This window comes from Mustela lutreola, chromosome 2 (genome assembly GCF_030435805.1).
Source record: "Mustela lutreola isolate mMusLut2 chromosome 2, mMusLut2.pri, whole genome shotgun sequence".
In the NCBI taxonomy this organism is placed as follows: domain Eukaryota; kingdom Metazoa; phylum Chordata; class Mammalia; order Carnivora; family Mustelidae; genus Mustela; species Mustela lutreola.
Window position 1 is genome coordinate 152467215 of NC_081291.1, and position 21398 is coordinate 152488612.

The window sequence follows — 21398 nt, forward strand, 5'->3', positions numbered from 1 at the left end:
CTGTGAATCATCAGGCTTACACACTTCACAGCACTCACCATAGCACAGACCCTCCCCGCTGTCCATCACCCAACCACCCTATCCCTCTCCCCCACTTCCCAGCAACCTCAGCTGGTTTCCTGAGATTAAGAGTCTCTTATGGTTTGTCTCCCTCCCAATCCCATCTTGTTTCATTTTTTTCCTTCTCTACCCCTCAAGCACCCCACCCCCCACCCCCTTCCCTCCAACAACCCCTCACCCCTGGCAGAAGGAGTTGTATACACAAAACCACAGGTTTAGTGGGGGAATGAGGGGTAACTCATTGATGGACATTGAGGGGGCATGTGATGTTTTGAGCAATGGGTAATATATAAGACTGATGAATCACTGACCTCTACCTCTGAAACTAATAATACACTATCTGTTAATTAATTGAATTTAAACTTAAAAAAAAAAAAAAAAAGAAGAAGAAGAAGAAAAAGAAAAAGCCCAAGGTCATGAAAATCTGGTAAGAGACATTCAAGGGAGAAATGGAGGTGAATGGTCTTGAGTGCTGATTAAGGAGTTATACAAATATTTTTATAAGTCTGAATGCACTACTGGTGGTGATGCAGTGAAATGGATACTCATAAAGGTAGTGAAAATTTGAAAAGTAGGCAATGTGTAAAATTTTTAAAATTAGAAATACACTAACTTTTGAAGTAAGGAAGGAAATAACCAGGGTTGTATGCAAATACATTTTAGTGGCCTAGAAAATGATAGATAAGGTGTAGCAACATTTCTCTAAATAGATAGTTAAGTGTATAATTAGAGGTGGAAAACATTGAGTTAGTCTGTGAAAGAGGAGAAAAAGCCCCGGTACTCACAAGATAATGGTAAAAATGTTGTTTTGCCTCTACACATAAGATCCGCAGAACTCAGTTAACCTCTGCCTTTGCAGTGTTTTCTGAAAACAGCAGGGCTTCCTTTCTCCCTTTTCCCATACATATGCATTTCTGGTCCTCATTATTGGCTCAACTCCTGCTAAATCCAAGGTCTAAACAGTCCTAAATTATAATCACACTGTATTTGACCATTTCTCTAAATTTACTTCAGTGACTGTCAACATGATCCACATAATCTATCTTATATTCATGGATCATCTATATACAAGAATCTAGATTCCACTAGAACAGAATTTTTTTTTAAAAGATTTTATTTATTTATTAGAGAGAGAGAGAGCGTGTGCACACACACAAGTAAGCAGAGCAGCAGGCAGAGGTGGGGGGGAAGCAGGCTCTCCACTGAGCAGGGAGCCCAGTATGGGGCTCAATCCCAGGACTCTGGAATCATGACCTGAGCCAGAGGCAGCCGCTTAGCTTAACCAACTGAGCCACCCAGGTGCCCCTAGAACAGAGGTTTCTAAGTAACATTGGTTATAAGTCATATTCTGTTTGTCTGGGAAAGAGTCTATTCCTCTCGTTTCAAAAAAATTAGCAAGAGCATAGGATGTATCATTCAAATCAAATGATTATATAAGTTGAAAAACATCATGGTGCAGAGCATAGAACTGAATTTTCCGTTAGAAATACCTTTAACAAAAAATTCACTATGATCGCCACCTAGTGGCTGAACTATATATTTATTTATGATGATTGATGCCAGTTGTGGCCCTGTAATGCACAAGAGGGAAATTGAAATCCTTTGATTACATAAACATATATATAATTTTTCTTAGAAATATAATCTATACTGAATAGCCCCATAATCTAAATTATAATTTTCTAATTTATGATCCCCAATTTTTATTATATGAGGTACTTTTATGTTTAAAATCACGTGGCTAATATTTTAAGAATTAAGCAACTCACTGAAGTGATAAAACAGTGTTCTTAAGATTATTTATATGACTTTTAGTTGCATTGTTTTTAGTATTTCAGAAAAAGGGAGCAGGGATATCTGATTTCCAGTCTAATTTGGATGCTCTTAAACACAGTTCTTAAAGGAACTGAAGTATATTCTTCATGACGAACTGAAACATGGAATTTCTTCCATTTGTTCTAAAGACATTAGGGCTTTTTGTCGTCTTTATTTTTTCTCATGTAGTTCTAATTTGACATTGTTTCTAGTTACTGTTATGTTTCCTTTAGTCTCTCCTGACTCTCAGTCTCTATCAAGACCTGTATGTCCTCTGTCCTCAGGAACTGGTATTCCCCACGGTTGGGTCAATCCCCTGCCCTGCCTTGTCTCCCTGTCCCACCTATTCACTTATCTAACCTTTCACACACTCTCCTGAGTGATCTTTGTAAGATCACTTACTACTTTTAACCATTTAAGGATCTATCAGCACTCACCCATATCAATTTCCTGTGCTCTGAACTTGCATTTCCAACTACCTATAGACCACTTCTCCCAGAAGGGCCCTAGACGTCAAATTCATTGGTCTGCAATTCAACTTTGGCCTGTTGCACCATACACATACCCTCTACTATTTCCCTCCTCTGGAGGTTTCAGGGATCTATCTCAGAACTTGAGAATTTTTCCTCATATCCAGTATGTTACTGAGACAGGACCATCTCTTTAATATTCCTTCTTATTGCTCCCCTTACTACTCCTTACATTACAGATTAACTTGCCTTCCATCTCTATTCCTGTAATTAACTTGCCTAATTGAACCTCATTCATGAAGGGTCTAAATGTAAGTCCAGTTGCTTCACTTTCTATTTTACTGGCATACAGTTTACTCTTTGCACAGAGTATAGATCTTTCCTAACCTTCAGTCCCTCCCCATCTTCCTTTCTGGCCTGTCTGCTAAATCTCAGTATGTAGCCTTGCCCCTTGCAATACTGAGCACCTGCCTTCCCTGTAAAACCTTTGCCTGTTGTGGAGGCACTGGCTGGGTCTAAAGTGTTAGCACTAACATCCTCCTCTTCCTGGGTTGGGCACCCTTCCTTTCCTCTCTAATCTCTTCACACACTATGAATCTACCTCTGATCCCACGAGTTACTTGCCGCATGATAACCATTCACTTAAAAAAAAAAAAAATCTGTGTGTTTTCTGCAGAACTGAATGTCCTCAGACATATCTTTCTACATCTTTCTGTGTCTAGCATCAAACACAGTAGCTGGTCCTTGAAATGGCATTGTGGAATATTTTCCAAATAGACAGATGTTTGATTTATTTCATGTCTTTGTTCTCAGACAGTATTAGAAGAAAGGGTTCCACAATTCATATGCTCCTGAGTGAGATTTTGATAACCAAAATGTAACCAGTAACCAAAATGTCCCAGACTTCATGAGCATCAAAAGCCACTCTTACCTTTAATACCCAAATCACTGGAATCTGACCCTCCATCCAATTTGCCTTAAAGGAAGTGCTGTCTGTCTTTATTTCTCATCCCAGACAACTTCTGGAAGTCTTGGGGAATATCCCTTCCTGGTAGTGGCTGGTTTCCTCAGCATTGGCTGATCCCAGACCACTGCTTTACCTATATGCTGGTGACTGCTTTCTCTTTCCAAAGCCAACTTTCTACCTGCTGAGCCATGTTTTCTGTACCATGACATCCTATAGGAGGTGTGTGTGTGTGTGTGTGTGCACGCGCGCGTGTGTGTGCACGCAAAACTTAACACCTTATAAAAACAGCTGCCAGCTATAATTGCTCTTCTAGTCTATAGTTTCAAGACCATCCACAGAGTCCTATTTTGGATGCTGCTAGCCTCTGATCTAAAGGCAGTATTAGCATAATTTAATTAAAGGTGCCCCCGCAGTAAGAATGCTTGAGTTTTAATTCTGACTCTGTCACATATTTATACTATTGATTCTTTAGCAAGTTACTTATCCTCCTGTGCCTCTGTGTTTTCCACTGTAAGTTAAGGATAATAATGATAATAGCCCCTACCACATGAGGTTGATACTTAGTTAACAAGATTTAATACATGTGAAGTAGTTACAACAGTGCCTAAAACATATTAACAGCTTAGCAAGTATTAACTCTCACCTTTTTTGTCATATATAGTAAACCTTGCTTTCTTTAATAGGAGCTCCTTCCTGCTCTGCACGGTGTCCGGGATCCAGTTCTTTGGGTTTTCCAAGAGAGAGCATTGTCTCCACCTGACTCCCTCTCTCAGGTCTTTTTCCATTCTGCAGGAGTGACATTTTCAAAAAGCAGCCACTGGTGGACCGTTCACATTTGTCAGGAAGTGTCAGTCCCCACCCTACACAGCTGTGTGGCATTGCTGTAGAGCCGCAGGCCCAGAGCCTGGGTTGCTTCGGGAAATAGGACCCCTTTGTGGAGCTTCAGCATCACAGGCCATGCTACAGCCTTCCCCGCTTCTCCCTTCCGTGCATTTACTTAGACAGGAGGTGAATCTCGGCTTCTGACACCCTTTGCTGTCTTCTGGACCAACATCCCAGTATAAGAAAACATAGATACATGCACATACGCACATTATAAACAGTAATTTTATAAACAAATAGCAATTTTCAAAAAGAAACTCAGGTTTACCTATATTTAGGTAAGATTTGTTTCCAACAAAACTGTTTCCAACCATGGTGAAAACAAACTCCTGTGTGATTATGCATCACAGTTTTGTGACCTTTTCTCCATCTTTTCCATTTTAGAATAGTGAAATGGATTCTATATTGGCTTTTTTACATTGGCTAAACAAAAGGTTCTTTAAATCCCTGACTTTCAAACTTCTTTTCTTTATTTATTTATTTTTTCTTTTTTTTTTTTAAAGTAAATTCTACACCCAGTGTAGGGCTCAAACTCACAACCCCAAGATCAAGATTCATGTGCTGTATTGACTAAAGCAGCCAGGTGACCCCCCCAGACATTCTTGATGACAATCTACTATGACCCACAGTAAACTATATATATATATATATATATATATATATATATATATATACATATATATATATTTATATAAAACAATTCATATATATTTACGATATATACACTAAATGTAATATTTCATCAAGTAATACTCAGCATAGTGAGTAAACAGCATATGGGCAATACAGTTTGATTTTTTTCTATTTTTTCTAGTGTAGTAAATTTTAATTGTGAATCATTAAATTGATTTCACAGACCACTAATGTATGTACAGATTGTAAAACACTATATTAGAATAATGTTTCTCCAACTTCGTTGTTGATAAGAATTAGTGAAATAGCTTTTACGAAGATGGCGCCGAAAGCTAAGAAGGAAGCCCCTGCCCCTCCCAAAGCCGAAGCCAAAGCAAAGGCTTTGAAAGCCAAGAAAGCGGTGCTGAAAGGCGTCCACAGTCACAAAAAAAAGAAGATCCGCACATCACCTACGTTCCGACGACCCAAGACTCTGCGTCTCCGAAGGCAGCCCAAATACCCTCGAAAGAGCGCCCCCAGGAGAAACAAGCTTGACCACTATGCCATCATCAAGTTCCCCCTGACTACTGAGTCAGCCATGAAGAAAACAGAAGACAACAACACACTTGTGTTCATTGTGGATGTCAAGGCCAACAAGCACCAAATCAAACAGGTTGTGAAGAAGCTCTATGACATTGATGTAGCCAAGGTCAACACCTTAAGCAGGCCTGATGGAGAGAAGAAGGCATATGTTCAGCTGGCCCCTGACTATGATGCTTTGGATGTTGCCAACAAAATTGGGATCATCTAAACTCAGTCCAGCTGGCTAAATCTACAGTTTTTTCATGATAAAAAAAAAAAAGAATTCGTGAAATAGCTATGCTTACCTCAGACAAAATATACCTTAAGGCAAAAATTGTTATTAGAGATGAAGAACATTTTACAATAATAGAAGTGTCAATTCATCAAGAAGACATAACAATTATATATAATACCAAATTCAGTGGTTAAATAGACAATTCAGTAAATAAGAATTGGAAATTGCATTATTCCACTTACAGTAATGGATAGAACAATTAAGCAGAAGGTTGAAAGGGAAACAGAAGCCTAAGCAACACCATACTCCAAACACCAAACTAAACATAGACACACACAGATCACTCTACCCAACAACAGCAGAATATACCTTCTTCTCAAGTGCACATAGGACATTCTCCAAGATAGATTACTGATTAAGCCATAAAACAAGTCTCATAAATTTAAAACAAATAAAATCAGATACATTTCACAATGGAATACAATTAGTAATCAATAAAAGTTGGGAAATCTGAGGAAATTAACCCCACCCTTAAATAACCAAAAGGGCAGAAAGAAATCACAACAGAAAAATTGGAAAATATTTTTGAGGTAAATAAAAATCTTAGTATACCAAAGCTTATGGGATACAGCTAAAACAGAGCATAGAGAGGGGCCTCTGGGTGACTCAGTTGGCTGTGAGCTCCACTCAGGCTCTGCTCTCACCAGGGAGTCTGCTTAAGATTCTCTCCCCTCCCCCATGCAGACTCTCCCCTTGCTTGCACAAATAAATAAATCTAAAAGGCACAAAGAGAAATTTATAGCTATCAACACCTACATTAAAAAAGAAGAAAGACTGCAAATCAGTAACCCAACTTTCCACCTTAGAAAGAAGTCAAATCTTAAGCCAGTAGGAGGAAATAACAGAATTTAAAGTAGAAGTAAATGAAATAGAGAAAAGAGAAGTAATAAGCCAAACTGACAAAACCAAAAGTTGGTTTTTGAAAATATCAACAAAATTGAGAAATCTTAAGCCAGACTGACCAAGAAAAAAATAGACTCAATGTATTAAAATCATGAGTGAAAATGGAGACATTAGTAACAAGTTTACAGAAATTAAAATGTATCACAAGAGAATACAATAAACAGTTGTATACCAACAAACTGGAAAACCTAGGTGAAATACACAAATTCCTAGAAAAACACAAACAGATGAAACTGACTCCAAGAAGAAACTCTGAATAGAGCTATATAGCAAGCAAAGAGATTGAATTAGTCATTTAAAAATTTCTGACAAAGTAAAGCCTAGGTCTGGATGGCTTCATTAGTGACTTCTGCCAAGTGCTTAATGAAGATTTTAATACCAGCCCTTTATAAGAAATGTAAGAACAGTGAACACTTACTTCCCAACCCATTCTGTGAGGCCAGTATTACCCTACTAGTAAAATCAGACAAAGACATCACAAAAAATGAAAATTATAAAGCAATATTCCTTATAAATACAGAGACAAAAATGCTCACAAAATACTAGCAGTGTAGTAACCAAATCCAGCAACATGTAACAGGAATTATACACCATGACCAAGTGCAGTTTGTGACAAGTGTGAGAGTTCAGTTTATCATATGAAAATCAGTCAATGTACGTACCATATTAATGGGATTAGTATAAAAATCATATGATCATATTATTGGGTAGAGAAAAAGTATTTGACCAAGTGAAACATCCCACGTGATTCAGAACACTTAACAAGCTATTAGGAGGGAACTTCCTCAACCTAATAAAAGGCATCCATGAAAAACATCATTTTCAATAGCAAAAGCCAAAAGAATTCCCCCTAAAGTCAAGAACAAGACAGGATATCTCTTCATGCCACTTCTATTCAACATTGTGCTAGAGGTTTTAGCCAGGACAATTTGGCAAGGTAAAGTAATAAAAGTCATCCAGATTGGAAAGGAAGAAGCAAAGCTATCTCTGTTTGCAGATGACATCATCTTGTATGTAGAAAACCCTAAGGAATACACACACGTACAAACAACTAGCCTTCATAACTGAGTTCAGCAGTCGGAGTGTAAAACAGTGAAGCCACTCTCTGGAAAACAATTTGGCATTCCCTTAAAACATTAAGGCTAATTCCATTCCTAAGTACGTACTCGAGAGTTGCAAACTTACGTTCACACCAAAACTGGTACACTAATTTCACAACGGTGTTATTATAAATAATAGCAAAAAGGTAGAAACAACCCAAATGCCCATCAACTGAGAAATGGATACATAAAATGTGATATGATATGTCCATGCAATGAAATATTACTCAGCCATAGAAAGAAATGAGATATTAGTACTTGCTACACCACCGATGAACCTTGAAAATATTATGCTAAATCAAAGAAACCAGGTACAAAGGCTGTATGTTACATGATTTCATTTATAGGAAATGTCTAGGTTAGGGAACTCTGCAGTGACAGTGGTTTCCAGGGGCCAGGGAAGAAGATGGGAAATGACTGCTAATGGGTATGGGCTTGCTTTCTGGAGTGATAAAACTGTTCTGAAATTTCATAGCCATCATTAAAAACATCCCTTTGAAGTTACTGTCTTTGTGACCTTAAACAATAACAATAAACATAAATATGACAACATCAGTGTACAGTGCTAATTGTTTGCTAAGTCTTGTGCTGATCCCACCACAAGCTAGTGCAGTGGGTGGGTATACTATGATCTCCAAGGGAGAAACCTAATACAGAGAAGCCAACATGTTATTCGATGTTTCAGACTTTCAGAAATAAGGTTTCAGAGGATTAAACGAGTTAATATGTAAAGCCCCTTCCTTAGTACGTTGTTGGTGCATGGTACCCATTCAGAAAATGGATCATGTTATAGTGGATGTTGTGTGACACATACATTTTTCATGTAAAAGGTCATTCTAACTTCCAATGTATTGTAGTGTTAATAGTGTCTAACGCTTTCATTGTTCTTGGATACAGGACCCCCTGGACCAGCTCTCCCTGTACCCCCAGGCTACCCAGGAGGCTTGCCCTTGGGATACTACAGCCCGCAGCAGCCCTGTGCCTTCCCCTCATACCAGCTACCAGCTGGTATCCATCCTATCCAGTACCAGCCTGGCAAATATCATATGCCACATCAGCCTGTTCCAATCCCGTGGATGCCAGGCCCTGCTCTTCTGCCGAACTGTCCTCCTGGTCTGGAATACTTAACCCAGGTACTCCACACAAGTCCAAATAATTTTCTGATGAAGTATGACTGGGGATCTGACAGAAGAGATCCACAGCTGGACAGAGTGGATGAAGGTGATGGGTCGGTGATGACAGAGGTCCTGTTTGTGAGACCGTAGGAGCGGCAGTCCTGATTTTAGAAATGTGAAGGGCAAGTGAGTGCAGGGATCGGTACGGCTGTCTAAAGGATACATGTTGAATTTTAAGATATGCGAGGTGTCCTGTGGAAGGCAGTTTAAAGAACAGGAACAGAGGAGAAACTATCGAAGATGCTCTTTGAGGTGTCGTTTGCATAGAAGTAAAGAGTTAACACCAAGAACAGCAACACGAAGAACAGAACAGTAGACTGTGAGTCACTGAGTGCCTCTGCCCGTCCCTTTTTCTCATTACGCACACTTTTCATTAACTACTCCTGCCACCGTCCAACATATAATGTAAATAAAAAGAGGAGAAGGGCTCTTTGCTTCAGGCAAGGGCTTTGCTTCAGGCAAATTTCCAGGGACCCCCTTCCCACAACACAGTGGATTCGTACTTTCCATTGATACAGACATTCTGAAGGCACCAGGAAATCTGGGTCAGAAACCGGGGCAGTGTGTCAGGATCATGTACCATATGGTATCGCTAAAAACCACATGTCAGAGACTCCGAAAGGATTGCTTAATGAAAATAAGATGAAGCTAGTCCTGGAAGTCCCTTAGAACCTATTGAATCATGTTCGGTTTTAGAAAAAGGAGATGTTGAAATACATTATAAGCAAGGGAACTTGTCGGTTTTCTTAATTTGCCTAGTTTTTGAATTTCTTCTCTTACTCTTGATGGGAGTTAAATGAAAGTATTTTATGAATTCTGTTTTCTCTTTCAGGGATGTTTCAAATTTAAAAAAAAAAAAGTGAAAAAAGAAACAAAACCAATAGGCATTTTTTTTGGTGCCAATTTTAAATACAGTTTTATTTAAGACATTGCATTTTCCACTTAACAATACAGTGCTTATAAAGTGCAATGTTTATTTCCTTTCCCTATACACATATTCCATATTCAAGTATCAAGAATGCCCAGTTTTTTTGCTATAGCAGCTCAATATTACAACTGCCATGGAATTTGCTACAAATTTGGGTCCTTTGAATATTGTGTGTGGAACAATGCTCAACCTATTTATTCTTAGATTGGTTTAGTCAACCTCTTCAATGGTGGGCCCAGAGGAGTCACCACCAGAGGGAGGAGCTCCACCACCAGGGAAGCCTCCAGGCATTCCTCCTGGCATGCCCCCTGCACTCTGGTACAGCTTGGTGATGATGGGGTTGCAGACTTTCTCCAGCTCTTTTTGCTGGTGTTCAAATTCTTCCTTCTCTGCAGTCTGGTTCTTATCAAGCCAGTTGATGATTTCATTGCACTTGTCAAGAATCTTCTGTTTGTCTTCATCATTTATCTTGCCCTGAAGTTTTTCATCTTCAACAGTTGCTTTCATGTTGAATGCGTAAGACTCAAGTGAAGGCATGGAGGCAGACAAACTTGGTTTTAAATTCTAGCTGTACTGCCTCCTCACTCGGCAGCCTTCAGTAACTTTCATAACATGTTGGTGCTTCAGTTTCCTCATCAATAAAGTAGTACTAGCGATACATACCTTACTGGGTTGTTAGGAGAATTTTTCAAGAGCTAAGGTTTATAGTGTGCCTACTATTTGGGGCACACAGGGTACATCCGATGGGTGGTAGCTTGTGGATGTTATTAGGTGAAACACATATGCAAACAGAAGACAGAACCAGTCATTTGCTTTATCATTTTCCTTATCTTAGCCTTTTTACAATCTCCAGTGTAGATTCTGTGCATCATTATCAGGACTGTCAAGAACCTGGAGCATTCAAAGTAGCAGGATTCTATTGTTTGTAGAGTATTGGCTTGGCCAGTGACTCTATCAGTTTGTTTGTCATAGTAGCCATAGTGTCTGATTGTATGACCTTCTTTGGCATTAACAGGTCATTTTTCATTAGAATATTTTGCTCAGGGACGCCTGGGTGGCTCAGCTGGTTAAGCGGCTGCCTTCGGCTCAGGTCATGATCCTAGCGTCCTGGGATCGAGTCCCACATCAGGCTCCTTGCTCAGCCAGGAGCCTGCTTCTCCCTCTGCCTCTGCCTACCTTTCTGTCTGCTTGTGCTCACTCTCGCTCCTCTCTCTGACAAATAAATAAATAAAATCTTAAAAAAAAAAAAAAAAAAAAAAAGAATATTTTGCTCAGCAGTGGACGTTTTTATCAGCATATTTTTTTGAATATTTTTGAATATATTTGCTTTGAGTTCTAGACTTTAACATTCTGGATTTTTAAAGAAACTATAAACCACTTTAGTGGCCAGTTTTGGAATTTTATAAGACATGTTTAGACCCCCTCACCTGATTGTGTTTTCATGTAAGAAAATGTTTTTAATGAAGGAAGGATTGTATTGTATTGTATTGTATTGTATTGTATTGTATCTTCCCCATACCCTCTTGTAGTCAGTTACACCACAAAATATTTATGTCTAGCTGTTTTTTACGTTCTTTATTACCACATTCATGTACTTTTTTAGTTAATGTATTCAATGAATATTTGGTGAAATACAAATTTCAGGCAATATTCTGGGCTCAGGGATTATGAATGATCTATATCATCTAAAATTATATAGATATAATTACTCTGTCCTCAAAGAGGCTTATTCTTGTCTGCTAGAATATTCTCAAGAATGTCAGGTAGTGGGCCCATCAAATTCTCTTTAGAGTGATTCCTAAGTGAAGGTAAGATGGAAGTGTATCTAGTGGTGTTCCCAACACCCTTTTTAAGAGATCCCATCCCAGAATGTTTCCTCTTCTTTATCCTAACCCTAATCACATGCTTCCAGCATTATGGACCCTCTCCTGATTAAAGTATGCACCTAGGGAAGACCCTGCCATTAGTAGCTCAAATGAATGGAAGTCAGCGTGTGAATATCTTCCAGATGTACCTGTGAAAATAAAACTAGATACTCCTGTGTGAGGTCCCTGGCTGGCACATTTGCTCTCTGTAAGCCACTGAGAAAAAGCTTCTTCTGTGGCTGGTCCATGTTAAACCGTCCTGAACTTCCTGAGCATCTCCAGGCTGTTGAGTGTGAGTGACACACATGTCCATAAGATCAGTGAGTAGAGGCTGAGCTAGAAACAATCTGTGCCAACACAGCTTGTTCTAGATGCTGTTACTGTAGCAGGAAGATGATGTTCTTCCATACAGTCAGTGTACCAGGCAACCTTATCTATTATTTTTTTTTTTTTTGGGCAACTGTTTACCTTTTGAAATAGAACTAGAGAAAAGTGGTATTCCTATCTGGACAGCTCTGCTCACCAGGTATACAGATAGACTAATTTCACTCAATAACTTTTTTTATTCCACTCAATTTCAAAAAGATATCTTGGTATCAATTAATACATTTTTTTACCTCTCATCAGCTTCTTTTCTAACACTGATTTGATTTAATTCTGTTATTTCTATTTTTCCTAATTTTTTTGTTCTATCCCAACAGTTGGACAGCATACACGTCCTTCAGCATTTTGAGCCTCTGGAAAGTATGTATAATTTCATAATGTTCAGCAGTATTTGAATCAGGTGGAAATTTGCATCACCCCATATCTAGTTCCTTATTAATATAGATCATTTCTTAATGGTTCAAAGAGAAAAGACTATCTTCTTTTACTCTTTCTTCAAGAAAGTATAAAGGGAATTATTTTGTATAATTGTATCTATTTATGTATCATACCTAATAAGTTCTTAGGCTTGAAAAAGATATTTTATATGGTCACCCCCTCCCCAACACTCTATTTTGCATATTCATCTTTCATGGAAAAGGAAAAGAAGGAGCCAAGAGACTAAATGAGTTAGCCAGGGGCATAACAGTCAGCTAATCAGTGGTAGAGCTGGAAATAGAATCTAAATTTGCTAAGTTCTGGTCCACTGCCCTTGGTTTAGAAGTAAAAAGAAATCACAGTAGACATACTGCTTAATCTCAGTTCATCCTCACTGGATTCCTGACCTTCACTTTGCCACCAGATCTGCACATTCATGTGACCACCACACAGAGCTTCGGAGCTTCCTTGGTTCATTTTCTTATTTGCAATGACTCAGACCGTCTCAGTATATTTCTTGAGCTGACTACTTGATGGTAAAATGTATAATTTCATTTAAATGGTTTTATAATTAAAGTTTTCTAAATTCAGGTACTCCAGGAATATAGTTTTAGTCTTTGCATTTATGTGGAAAAGTTTAAAAATCATTTTATACTACCTCCTTAAAAGAAATGTTTTAGATTACTAAAATTACTAAATACGTATTTAGATATGTACTAAATACGTAATCAAAATTACTAAATACGTATTGGGTGTCTGAATTATTTTGGTGACCTAATCAGTTGTAATATTTCACTTTAAATTTTTAAAAAGCTGTTTTGCTTTAATCCCCTAAGAAATACTACAGAAGGACTTCTTGAGGCCCATTTTAACTGCTTCTAATTTAAAGTGTCTTTCTCATTTTATTATTTTTAGTGATGACATCTTTTGAAACTAATAATAGATACGATATTAAAAACAGTCTGGACCAGATGGTTTACATCGTAACTGAAGACACAGACGACTTTACCAGAAATGCTTACCGGACTCTAAGGCCCTTCGTCCTCCGGGTCACCGACTGTATGGGCCGAGAAATCATGACGATGCAGAGACCTTTCAGATGTACCTGCTGTTGCCTCTGTTGTCCCTTCGCCAGGCAAGAGGTCAGAGAATGCAGGTCTTATCCCTGGTTTCTTCCTGATCCAAGTCTTCACAGCATCCTTTTGCTCCTTCCAGAATGACACAGGAGGGGATTGTCACTGGCTCTGATGATCAGATTGAAAGAAGAGAGTGGGGGTGGGGGGAAGCCACATTGTCTCATGCAAGAAAAAACGCAGAGGGCTTTTTCTTGTGGATTCTTGCCTTCCAGTGCTAGTTGGGTGGGGGTCAAGCACAAATTAGGGTTATTTATTCAGTGACTGTAATTCTGTCAGTTGTGTCTAGTGAATTGGAAATGTATTTATGACCTAAAACAGAAGTCACACACATTTGTCTACATGTAGCTATGTATCCCCAGATAAGATGTCGCTAGACATCATTGAATACTTTTAGAATTGGAAGAGACCTTGGATGACTTCACACTCCGCATCCCAGTCCACACTTGCCACAGATAAAGAAGGGGTGGCTCAGAAAGATGAAGTGCCTGGTGAGGTTACAGTCCCCTGAGGGCCGGACCGACAGAGCAGGCATTCTGAGTTACAGTTGGGCTCCTTGTCTACAACCCATGTGGCTCTAGGAAAGCTGTTTGCTGTAGGGAAAGAAGCAGCTTTAGTGAGAGGTCCACCAGAATTTTGAATTCCAGATATGTCACCTACTTAAATTGTGCAATTTACTTAACTTCTTTGGGCCTCAGTGCTCTGGTACATAAATATGCACGACAATACCCCATAGGATTCCTGGGATATTTTAAAGACATAGTAAGTGCCAGCACATACTAAATGTTAATTTATTTACAATCTTTTCTGTGTTTTGATTTCCTGTAAGATGGAGGTAATAATAGCACCTGTAAACAGGATTGCTTTGAGGATTAAGTAGTAAATAAAAGTTAACTGTTCATTACTGATCCTCTATCATTACTGATAGATGGCCTGATAGTTGAGATGAATCTTCACCTTTAATTCTTAGTCCTTTGGGATATACTAGGAATTCTTCATATTCATGAGTTGGGTTTTCTTCACAAATGAATTTTTTTTTTAAGATTTTATTTATTTATTTGACAAAGAGAGACATAGCGAGAGAGAGGGAATGCAAGCAGGGGGAGTGAGAGAGGGGGAAGCAGGCTTACCGCTGTGCCAGAGCCTGACGCAGGGCTCCATCCTGGGACCCTGGGATCATGACCTGAGGCGAAGGCAGATGCTTAATAGACTGAGTCACCCAAGCATCCTTCAAATAAATCTTTAAATAATTTACTTGTATATAGTTTTGTGGGTTTGTTTTTTTTTAGCTCTTAGGCCTATACTTGTAAAAGATCTTAATGCTAGGCAGCTATCAAATGTGTATGTTTATGTATATGTGTGAATATATATATATATGAACAGTTACATCTTTTTTAAAATATTATATCTTTACTTGACAGTTCATGAAGCTATGTAGTCCTACCCCATGCTGAGACCTAGTGGACTCAAAACTCTTAGAAAACTATATATGACACCAGAAAAGCTACCAGTAGAACTTTACCTCTGGGCTTTTACTAAATAATTTAATTTTGTGACTCTTGTTATTAATCAATATGAAGATCTTAGTTCTTCACAAAGGAATATTATAAAGATGTTTAGCTAAAACAGGGCCATGGACAATTTTGAAACTCTTTTTAAGATGGCTTTATAGGGGCTCCTGGGTGGCTCAGTAGGTTAGATGTCTGCGTTCGGCTCAGGTCATGATCCTGGGGTCCTGGGATCCAGTCCCATATCAGGCTCCCTGCAGGGAGAAGCAGCGAGGAGCCTGCTTCTCCCTCTCGCTCTGCTGTGCTCTCTGTCAGTTTGTCAAATAAACAAATAAAATGGCTCTATATATTCACTCACACATTCTGTTGTTTTCACAATATTCAGTTTTCAGAATGCCTCTTTTTCTGTTTTCTCTTATAATTGTCTTGTCTGAGATTCAAATCTAAGACATTACCTTGCTACTTTGTCATGAATTGTGCCAGAAGACATGAGACACCTAGAGCAGAGACAAAGAACATTACTACAGCACAGTAAACAGCGTGAGTGCCATGAGCAGTATGTTGGGGTCAGTCCCCTTGCTCCCAAGGTCTATAGGGTTGAATCAGCAGAGCCCAAGCAGGTGCTGCATACAGCTGAGCAATACTGAGCTTTGAGAACTGTCCCTTATAGCAAGCAATCCTTTTGTTCCCATGGGAAAGGTGACCTCAGCTCTCCAGGCTGTTCTCACCTACAGCCATAAGAGTAAGCCTGGGTAAAATGGAAGACTCTCTACTAGTAACATTGTTTCTAGTCCTTGAAAGACCTCAGAGCACATCTAGGTGTGCTTCCTCCCCTCTCTCACTTCCTCATTTGCAGCTGGAGGTACAGTGTCCTCCCGGTGTCACCATTGGCTTTGTTGCGGAACACTGGAACCTGTGCAGGGCAGTTTACAGCATCCAGAATGAGAAGAAAGACAATGTGTTGAGAGTGCGCGGGCCATGTTCAACCTATGGCTGTGGTTCAGATTCAGTTTTTGAGGTAAACAAGTGTAAAAATGACATTTTTACTAGATTTCTATATGTACTAACAGACCTTGGAATGAGTTGGTTTCAGATTATGTTTTCATGTGAATGAATAAAACAGAATGAGGAAAGGGCTATTGGTTGACATCAAATCATTTTCAAAGTATTGTTAGTGGATTGCTTACAGTTTTCCAAAGTGTGAGCTACTTTTTTTATCATTTCAGTGTTTGATAAAGATAAGAAGAAACCATTTAAAACACTAAACCTGAAAGTAAATAGCCCAACTGAATCCATTTCTTTCTTCTTGGTCATATTTAATTAACCATTTTTACCAACAATTTGCAGGATTGGGATGTAGGTCCTGAGTGATGAAAGTACCCCACATATCACAGGACATTTGGAGTACCCCGAGATTATACACATTGTTTATTTGCATGGTAGAAATTGTCTCTGTCTTTATGAGATAGGATAAAACTCGTAATAGGTTATATTTTCTCAGAAAAATGAAAAATCCTCTTGTTTTGCCTCTATCTCAGTGACTCCAAAATAAGTGCTTATTATCTTACAAATCTGACAAAGGAGATTCCTAGAAGTATTTCCTGAGCTTCTTAGAGAATCCTTCTTGAATGCCTTGCAATTTCAGCAAGCTTCATTATCTCAATTTGCTCATTCATATATTTCCTATGGCACCCAATAAACTTTTTTTTTAGTTCTTCAAGTATTGCTTATTTATTAAAATACCATTGTAGAGAAATAGAAAAATATAGATAAGCCAAATTTTAGGGACAGGCGTATAGGGTCATTTTGATCCCCCAAAGTTAGTATTTGGGAGTTGTCCCTCTGGCAAGTGCCAGAATCCCCCTTTTGGAAGCTGAAGCCCCTCAGAAATCTTACATGCTTTAAGAAGACAGGGTGGATTTGGCACACAGAAACTTGAATGATCACTTGAAGTTTGTGAAGTACATAGAACTGTGCTTCCTTACTTTTGCTTATGTGTTTCCCTAGACTGTAGAGACTCCCTCCCAGTTCCCACCCTTTACTGTATGAAAAAGAACTTCAGAATCAATTCAAATCATGCCTCATTTGAGGATGAAGAAAGAGTACCAGCTCCCAAACTGTCAGATATACCCCCGCTCAGTTATTAACCAGTTGCAAGGCACTTAAGCCTTCTTGGCCATGATTCCTTATTACTTTACAGTAATTTATTACTTCCTGTCCTGTATTTATGCGATGGCAGTGCAAGCTGCTTCTAAGTAGAAGAATGAAATGTATTATAATATTTTTCAATCATCCTAAAGTCACATTCTTATCTTTCTAGGTCAAATCCCTTGATGGCATGTCCAGCATCGGCAGCATTATTAGGAAGTGGAACGGTCTCTTATCAGCAATGGGGGACGCTGACCACTTTGAAATTCACTTCCCATTAGATCTGGACGTGAAGATGAAAGCCATGATTTTTGGAGCTTGCTTCCTCATTGTAAGTGTTGCTTTTGAGTTGTCTTGAGAGAATCACTCTTTGTGATGCGATGCAGTGTAGTATAAGAGACAGGCAGTAAACTTTGAAACTAGGACAGTGTCTGTCTCTACCGCTGACTAGTTGCGTATTTTGCAAAGCGGTTAGCACTTTCAGGCCTCACTTGCCTTACCTATAAAATGGAGATAAAAATACTTACATTGTTCAGGGCACTGAACATGAGCTATCATAGGAGTAGAGGGCCAGAAGAGTACTTGGAGAATATGGGGCATCCAGTGGGTATACCTGTCCTCATTGCATGTCTTTTCCATTACTTAAAGATGCCTAGCCTATGACTTCTTAATGAAATAAATAACCCAAAGCTGATGTCCCATTTCCCCCACCCCGTACCTCTCTGTCAGTGGGCTCCTTGGTGTTGTATCTTCCTTCGATTTATTTAGGTACAGTTCCCTTGCTGTAACCCTGACTGATCAGTGGTTACATGGAAATAAAATGGATATATTTACCTTCAAGATGTAGCTAACATATTACAGTTGGTATATTTAACGTATTTAATATTGATTGTCCAGTTTTTCTTCCTTTTAACAATGAAGATTTTGTTAATCGGAATCCCCAAATGGAGATATTACTGGTTACCAACAGTTCCAAGTCTGTAATTGCTGGTCTTCATATTAGGTCCTTTTCATAAAGGTTTTATTAGATTTATTTATTCTTAATTAGAATCAGGGTCACCTGATAAATTATGAGGATAATACTTCATGATTTGCATCTAATTATGTATGTATCTATATATATACAGTTATCTTTCTCTATATATAATATAGAGAAATATATGTATCTATAATTATTTTTCTAATTTCAGGACTTCATGTATTTTGAAAGGTCCCCACCACAGCATTCATCAAGATAGATGGACACCGAAAATCAGCAATTATGGCTCATAAAGAAGTAGAAAATTAGATCAGGCTTATAATTCCCTGAATTATTTGCAAATATATGTGTCTGCTTCTGCAGGTTTTTTTCACTGGGTATTAGCTCTAACAGGCTAAGAGTGTTAAGAGCAAGAATACAATCTAAACATGTTTCAATTGATTTTATCTGTCCTTTGTCTCTTTGGTAGACTAGGCATTCACCTTGAAAAAGCTATGACTCAATAACCAGGTAAACACATTACAGTAAGCTTGAAAACACTTTACCATGACATAAGGGAAAATGAATCCCAGAGCTCTCACATTAATAAGTCATGAAATGATGAGCTTTTTAGAGCAGTCTTTGAGATAGAGTAATAGAGCTTTTATCCCTAACCCTGTCCTCCCTCTCCTACCTCTTGTCCTGTTACTGAAGACAAATTTGATTCCAGGTGAAAAGAATGATACTCTTGATCTTTAAAAACAAAAAGGAAGACAGACCGAAACACTATGTGTTTATTGTACAAGGAAACATTTATTTGTGTATATGTATCAAAACCCTGTTTTGCAAGTTTCTAAGTTTCCTTGGAGATTTTCATTTTTTTACCAAATAATTTTTTTTTTTTTTAATCATAAGGTTTGTATTTTCCATGTGTACTCCCTCATTCATCCGCATGGTCAGTCAGGACCTGCCTGTATATGGAGTCAGGGTCAGACTCTCAAGAAAAGAGGTGACAAGGGCTACAGCCATTCTAGATCTCTGAGCCTCTTAGAGATACCAGTGCCCTTATAAGGAGGTTGCATTTAATGTTTCATCTCTCTTGGTCACAAATGCCTTATATATAAAATATGTTTGGTCAAATCTCTAAGATTGCCTTTTGAACCTTTGTTTCTCATTTGATGTGACACAGAGAAGATAATTGGGTTTTGGTTTTGTTTTGTTTTGTTTTGTTTTTTTTAACTTCCAAGAAGATCCCTGATAACCACTGTGCTTTTTTAATAGCAAGAGTTAGGGTTTTGTTACTAAATTTTGAAATGTGACATTATGTGTAGCACTTTGTAAAAGCAAAACCTCTAAATCTTGACGTTGTTTAATATTTCTTAGCTGCTTTTTATTTAGATGATAAATCTGTTATCTATGCAAAGAAAAGAATAAAACACAGCAAACATGCTGCTTCTCTGTGAACTGTAGCTTACCAGTAAAATTATGTAGGATCACCATAGTTAAAGTATGTACTTGTTTTTATTATCTAGTTAAAAGCATAGTGTATTAGTGAATAAACTCTAATGAGTCAACCTGTCTCTTTTGCATTCTACCTTCCTATCTGGACATGGACTGTGTTCTTTCAACACAGCCAGTATATTGAATGAAATGTATACTTACTGTTAAGTAAAACAAGCCTGAGTGTTCTCCAATGGGATTATTCAGAGATGAGGGCCTTTGCCCATAGTTCCTCTTGAAGTCAAAGAAAGGTGCTTCATTTTTAAATTATATTTATCTTTTCATAGTGAAGTTGTTTTACTCAGTTTCTGGTAATTTTTATTTTTAGGTGCTACTACTTGCTTTTTTTAAAAAAAAAAAAAAAGTAAAACTGCTGCTTTCTAAAAAAAGTAATTATATTTGAAAGTATAATTGCAGTCTTAGACATATATATTATTTCTTATAATAATGTTTGACATTTTATATATGAAATCAGACAAATAGTACTGAGAAAGTTTATCTCTATAAACCTTCTTTTTACTTGCCCATATTCCTACATCTCAAGATCTGCTGTGTAATACTAAAAAAAAAAAAAAAAAAAAAAAATTAACATATGACATTTTAAATTTCTGCTTTTGTGGTATTAAGTTGTCTCTTACAGTTATAATTCCACTTTCTTTAAAAGTAGTATTATGCATCTTGGGGTGCCCAGGTGGCTTAGCTGGTTAAGCATCTGCCTTCGGCTCAGGTCATGATTCTGAGGGTCCTAGGATCGAGCCCTGCATGGGGCTCCCTACTCACCAGGGAACCTGTTCCCCCTTTCCCTCTGCTGCTCCCCCTGCTTGTGGTCACTCACTCTCTCAAATAGATAGATAAAATCTTTAAAAAAAAAAGTAATACAATATGTCTTATATTTTTATACTATGGTTTCTATATATGTCTTAATGGTATTTCACTGTGTAAAATTGATCAGATTGACTAAAAACAAAAACTGCCCTGAAATTTGTGTGTTTTCATGCTTCATCATATCGTTTTTGGCTTTTAAATAAATATAATTTGGTTTATAGTAAAATACTGTTCTATTTTTTGACTTGGGATTAAGTCTTTGCTGTAGACTAAATGCTTGTATCCCTCCCCACACCCCAAACTTGAGAATTTACCCCAGTGTATGATGTTGGGCAGTATTGGGTCATGCAAGAGGATGAGTGTCCTTATAACCTGCCAGCCCCTTGATCTTTGATTTCCCAGCTTCCAGAACGGTGAGAGAGAAATACTTGTTGTTTAAGCCACTCCGTCCACAGTATTTCTGTATAGTTACCCAAATGTATTCAGACAGAGATTGGAGGTGCTGCTGTCACAAATACCTAAAAATGTGGAAGCAGCACTGAACTGGGTCATGGGGAGAAGCTGGAAGCATTTTGAGTTGCATTCTAAAAAAAAAAGCCTAGATATTTTAACAGAACTTTAAAGGTGATTCTGGTGACAGCTCTGATAGAAAATAGAGCTATAGAGGAAGCCTCAGTGTTCTTATAGCTAAGTAATCCTGAGCAGGATGTTGGTAGAAACGTCAGCGGTTAAGGCTATTCTGATGAGGCCTCAGGTGGAAATGAGGAACTTGTTCCTGAGGAGAGGCCTTCTTTACTATAAAGTGGCAAAGAGCTTGGCTGAATTATGTTCATGTTCTCATGTTTTGTGGAACACAGAACTGGCAAGTGAT

The 21398-nt window shown here is 38.2% G+C and overlaps 3 protein-coding genes across 3 annotated transcripts in view; 2 read left to right on the forward strand and 1 right to left on the reverse strand.

Moving 5' to 3' along the window:
* PLSCR4 (phospholipid scramblase 4) overlaps positions 1-20753 on the forward strand; it is a 132258-nt gene extending 111505 nt beyond the window's left edge. Inside the window, 7 exon segments of the mRNA XM_059163839.1 lie at positions 8584-8819; positions 12356-12398; positions 13371-13597; positions 15953-16114; positions 17417-17575; positions 18435-18461; positions 18463-20753. Coding sequence (XP_059019822.1) covers positions 8584-8819; positions 12356-12398; positions 13371-13597; positions 15953-16114; positions 17417-17575; positions 18435-18461; positions 18463-18516 — 908 coding nt within the window. The 3' untranslated portion in view covers positions 18517-20753.
* Positions 5117-8234, forward strand: LOC131825035 (large ribosomal subunit protein uL23-like). Its single transcript, XM_059163841.1, has one exon. The coding sequence runs from the start codon at positions 5147-5149 to the stop codon at positions 5615-5617; it is 471 nt and encodes a 156-aa protein (XP_059019824.1). The 5' UTR covers positions 5117-5146; the 3' UTR covers positions 5618-8234.
* Positions 9763-10341, reverse strand: LOC131825036 (heat shock cognate 71 kDa protein-like). Its single transcript, XM_059163843.1, has one exon. It carries the CDS (start codon positions 10324-10326, stop codon positions 10000-10002), a length of 327 nt encoding a protein of 108 aa, XP_059019826.1. The 5' UTR covers positions 10327-10341; the 3' UTR covers positions 9763-9999.
* Positions 20754-21398: the final 645 nt, after the last annotated feature.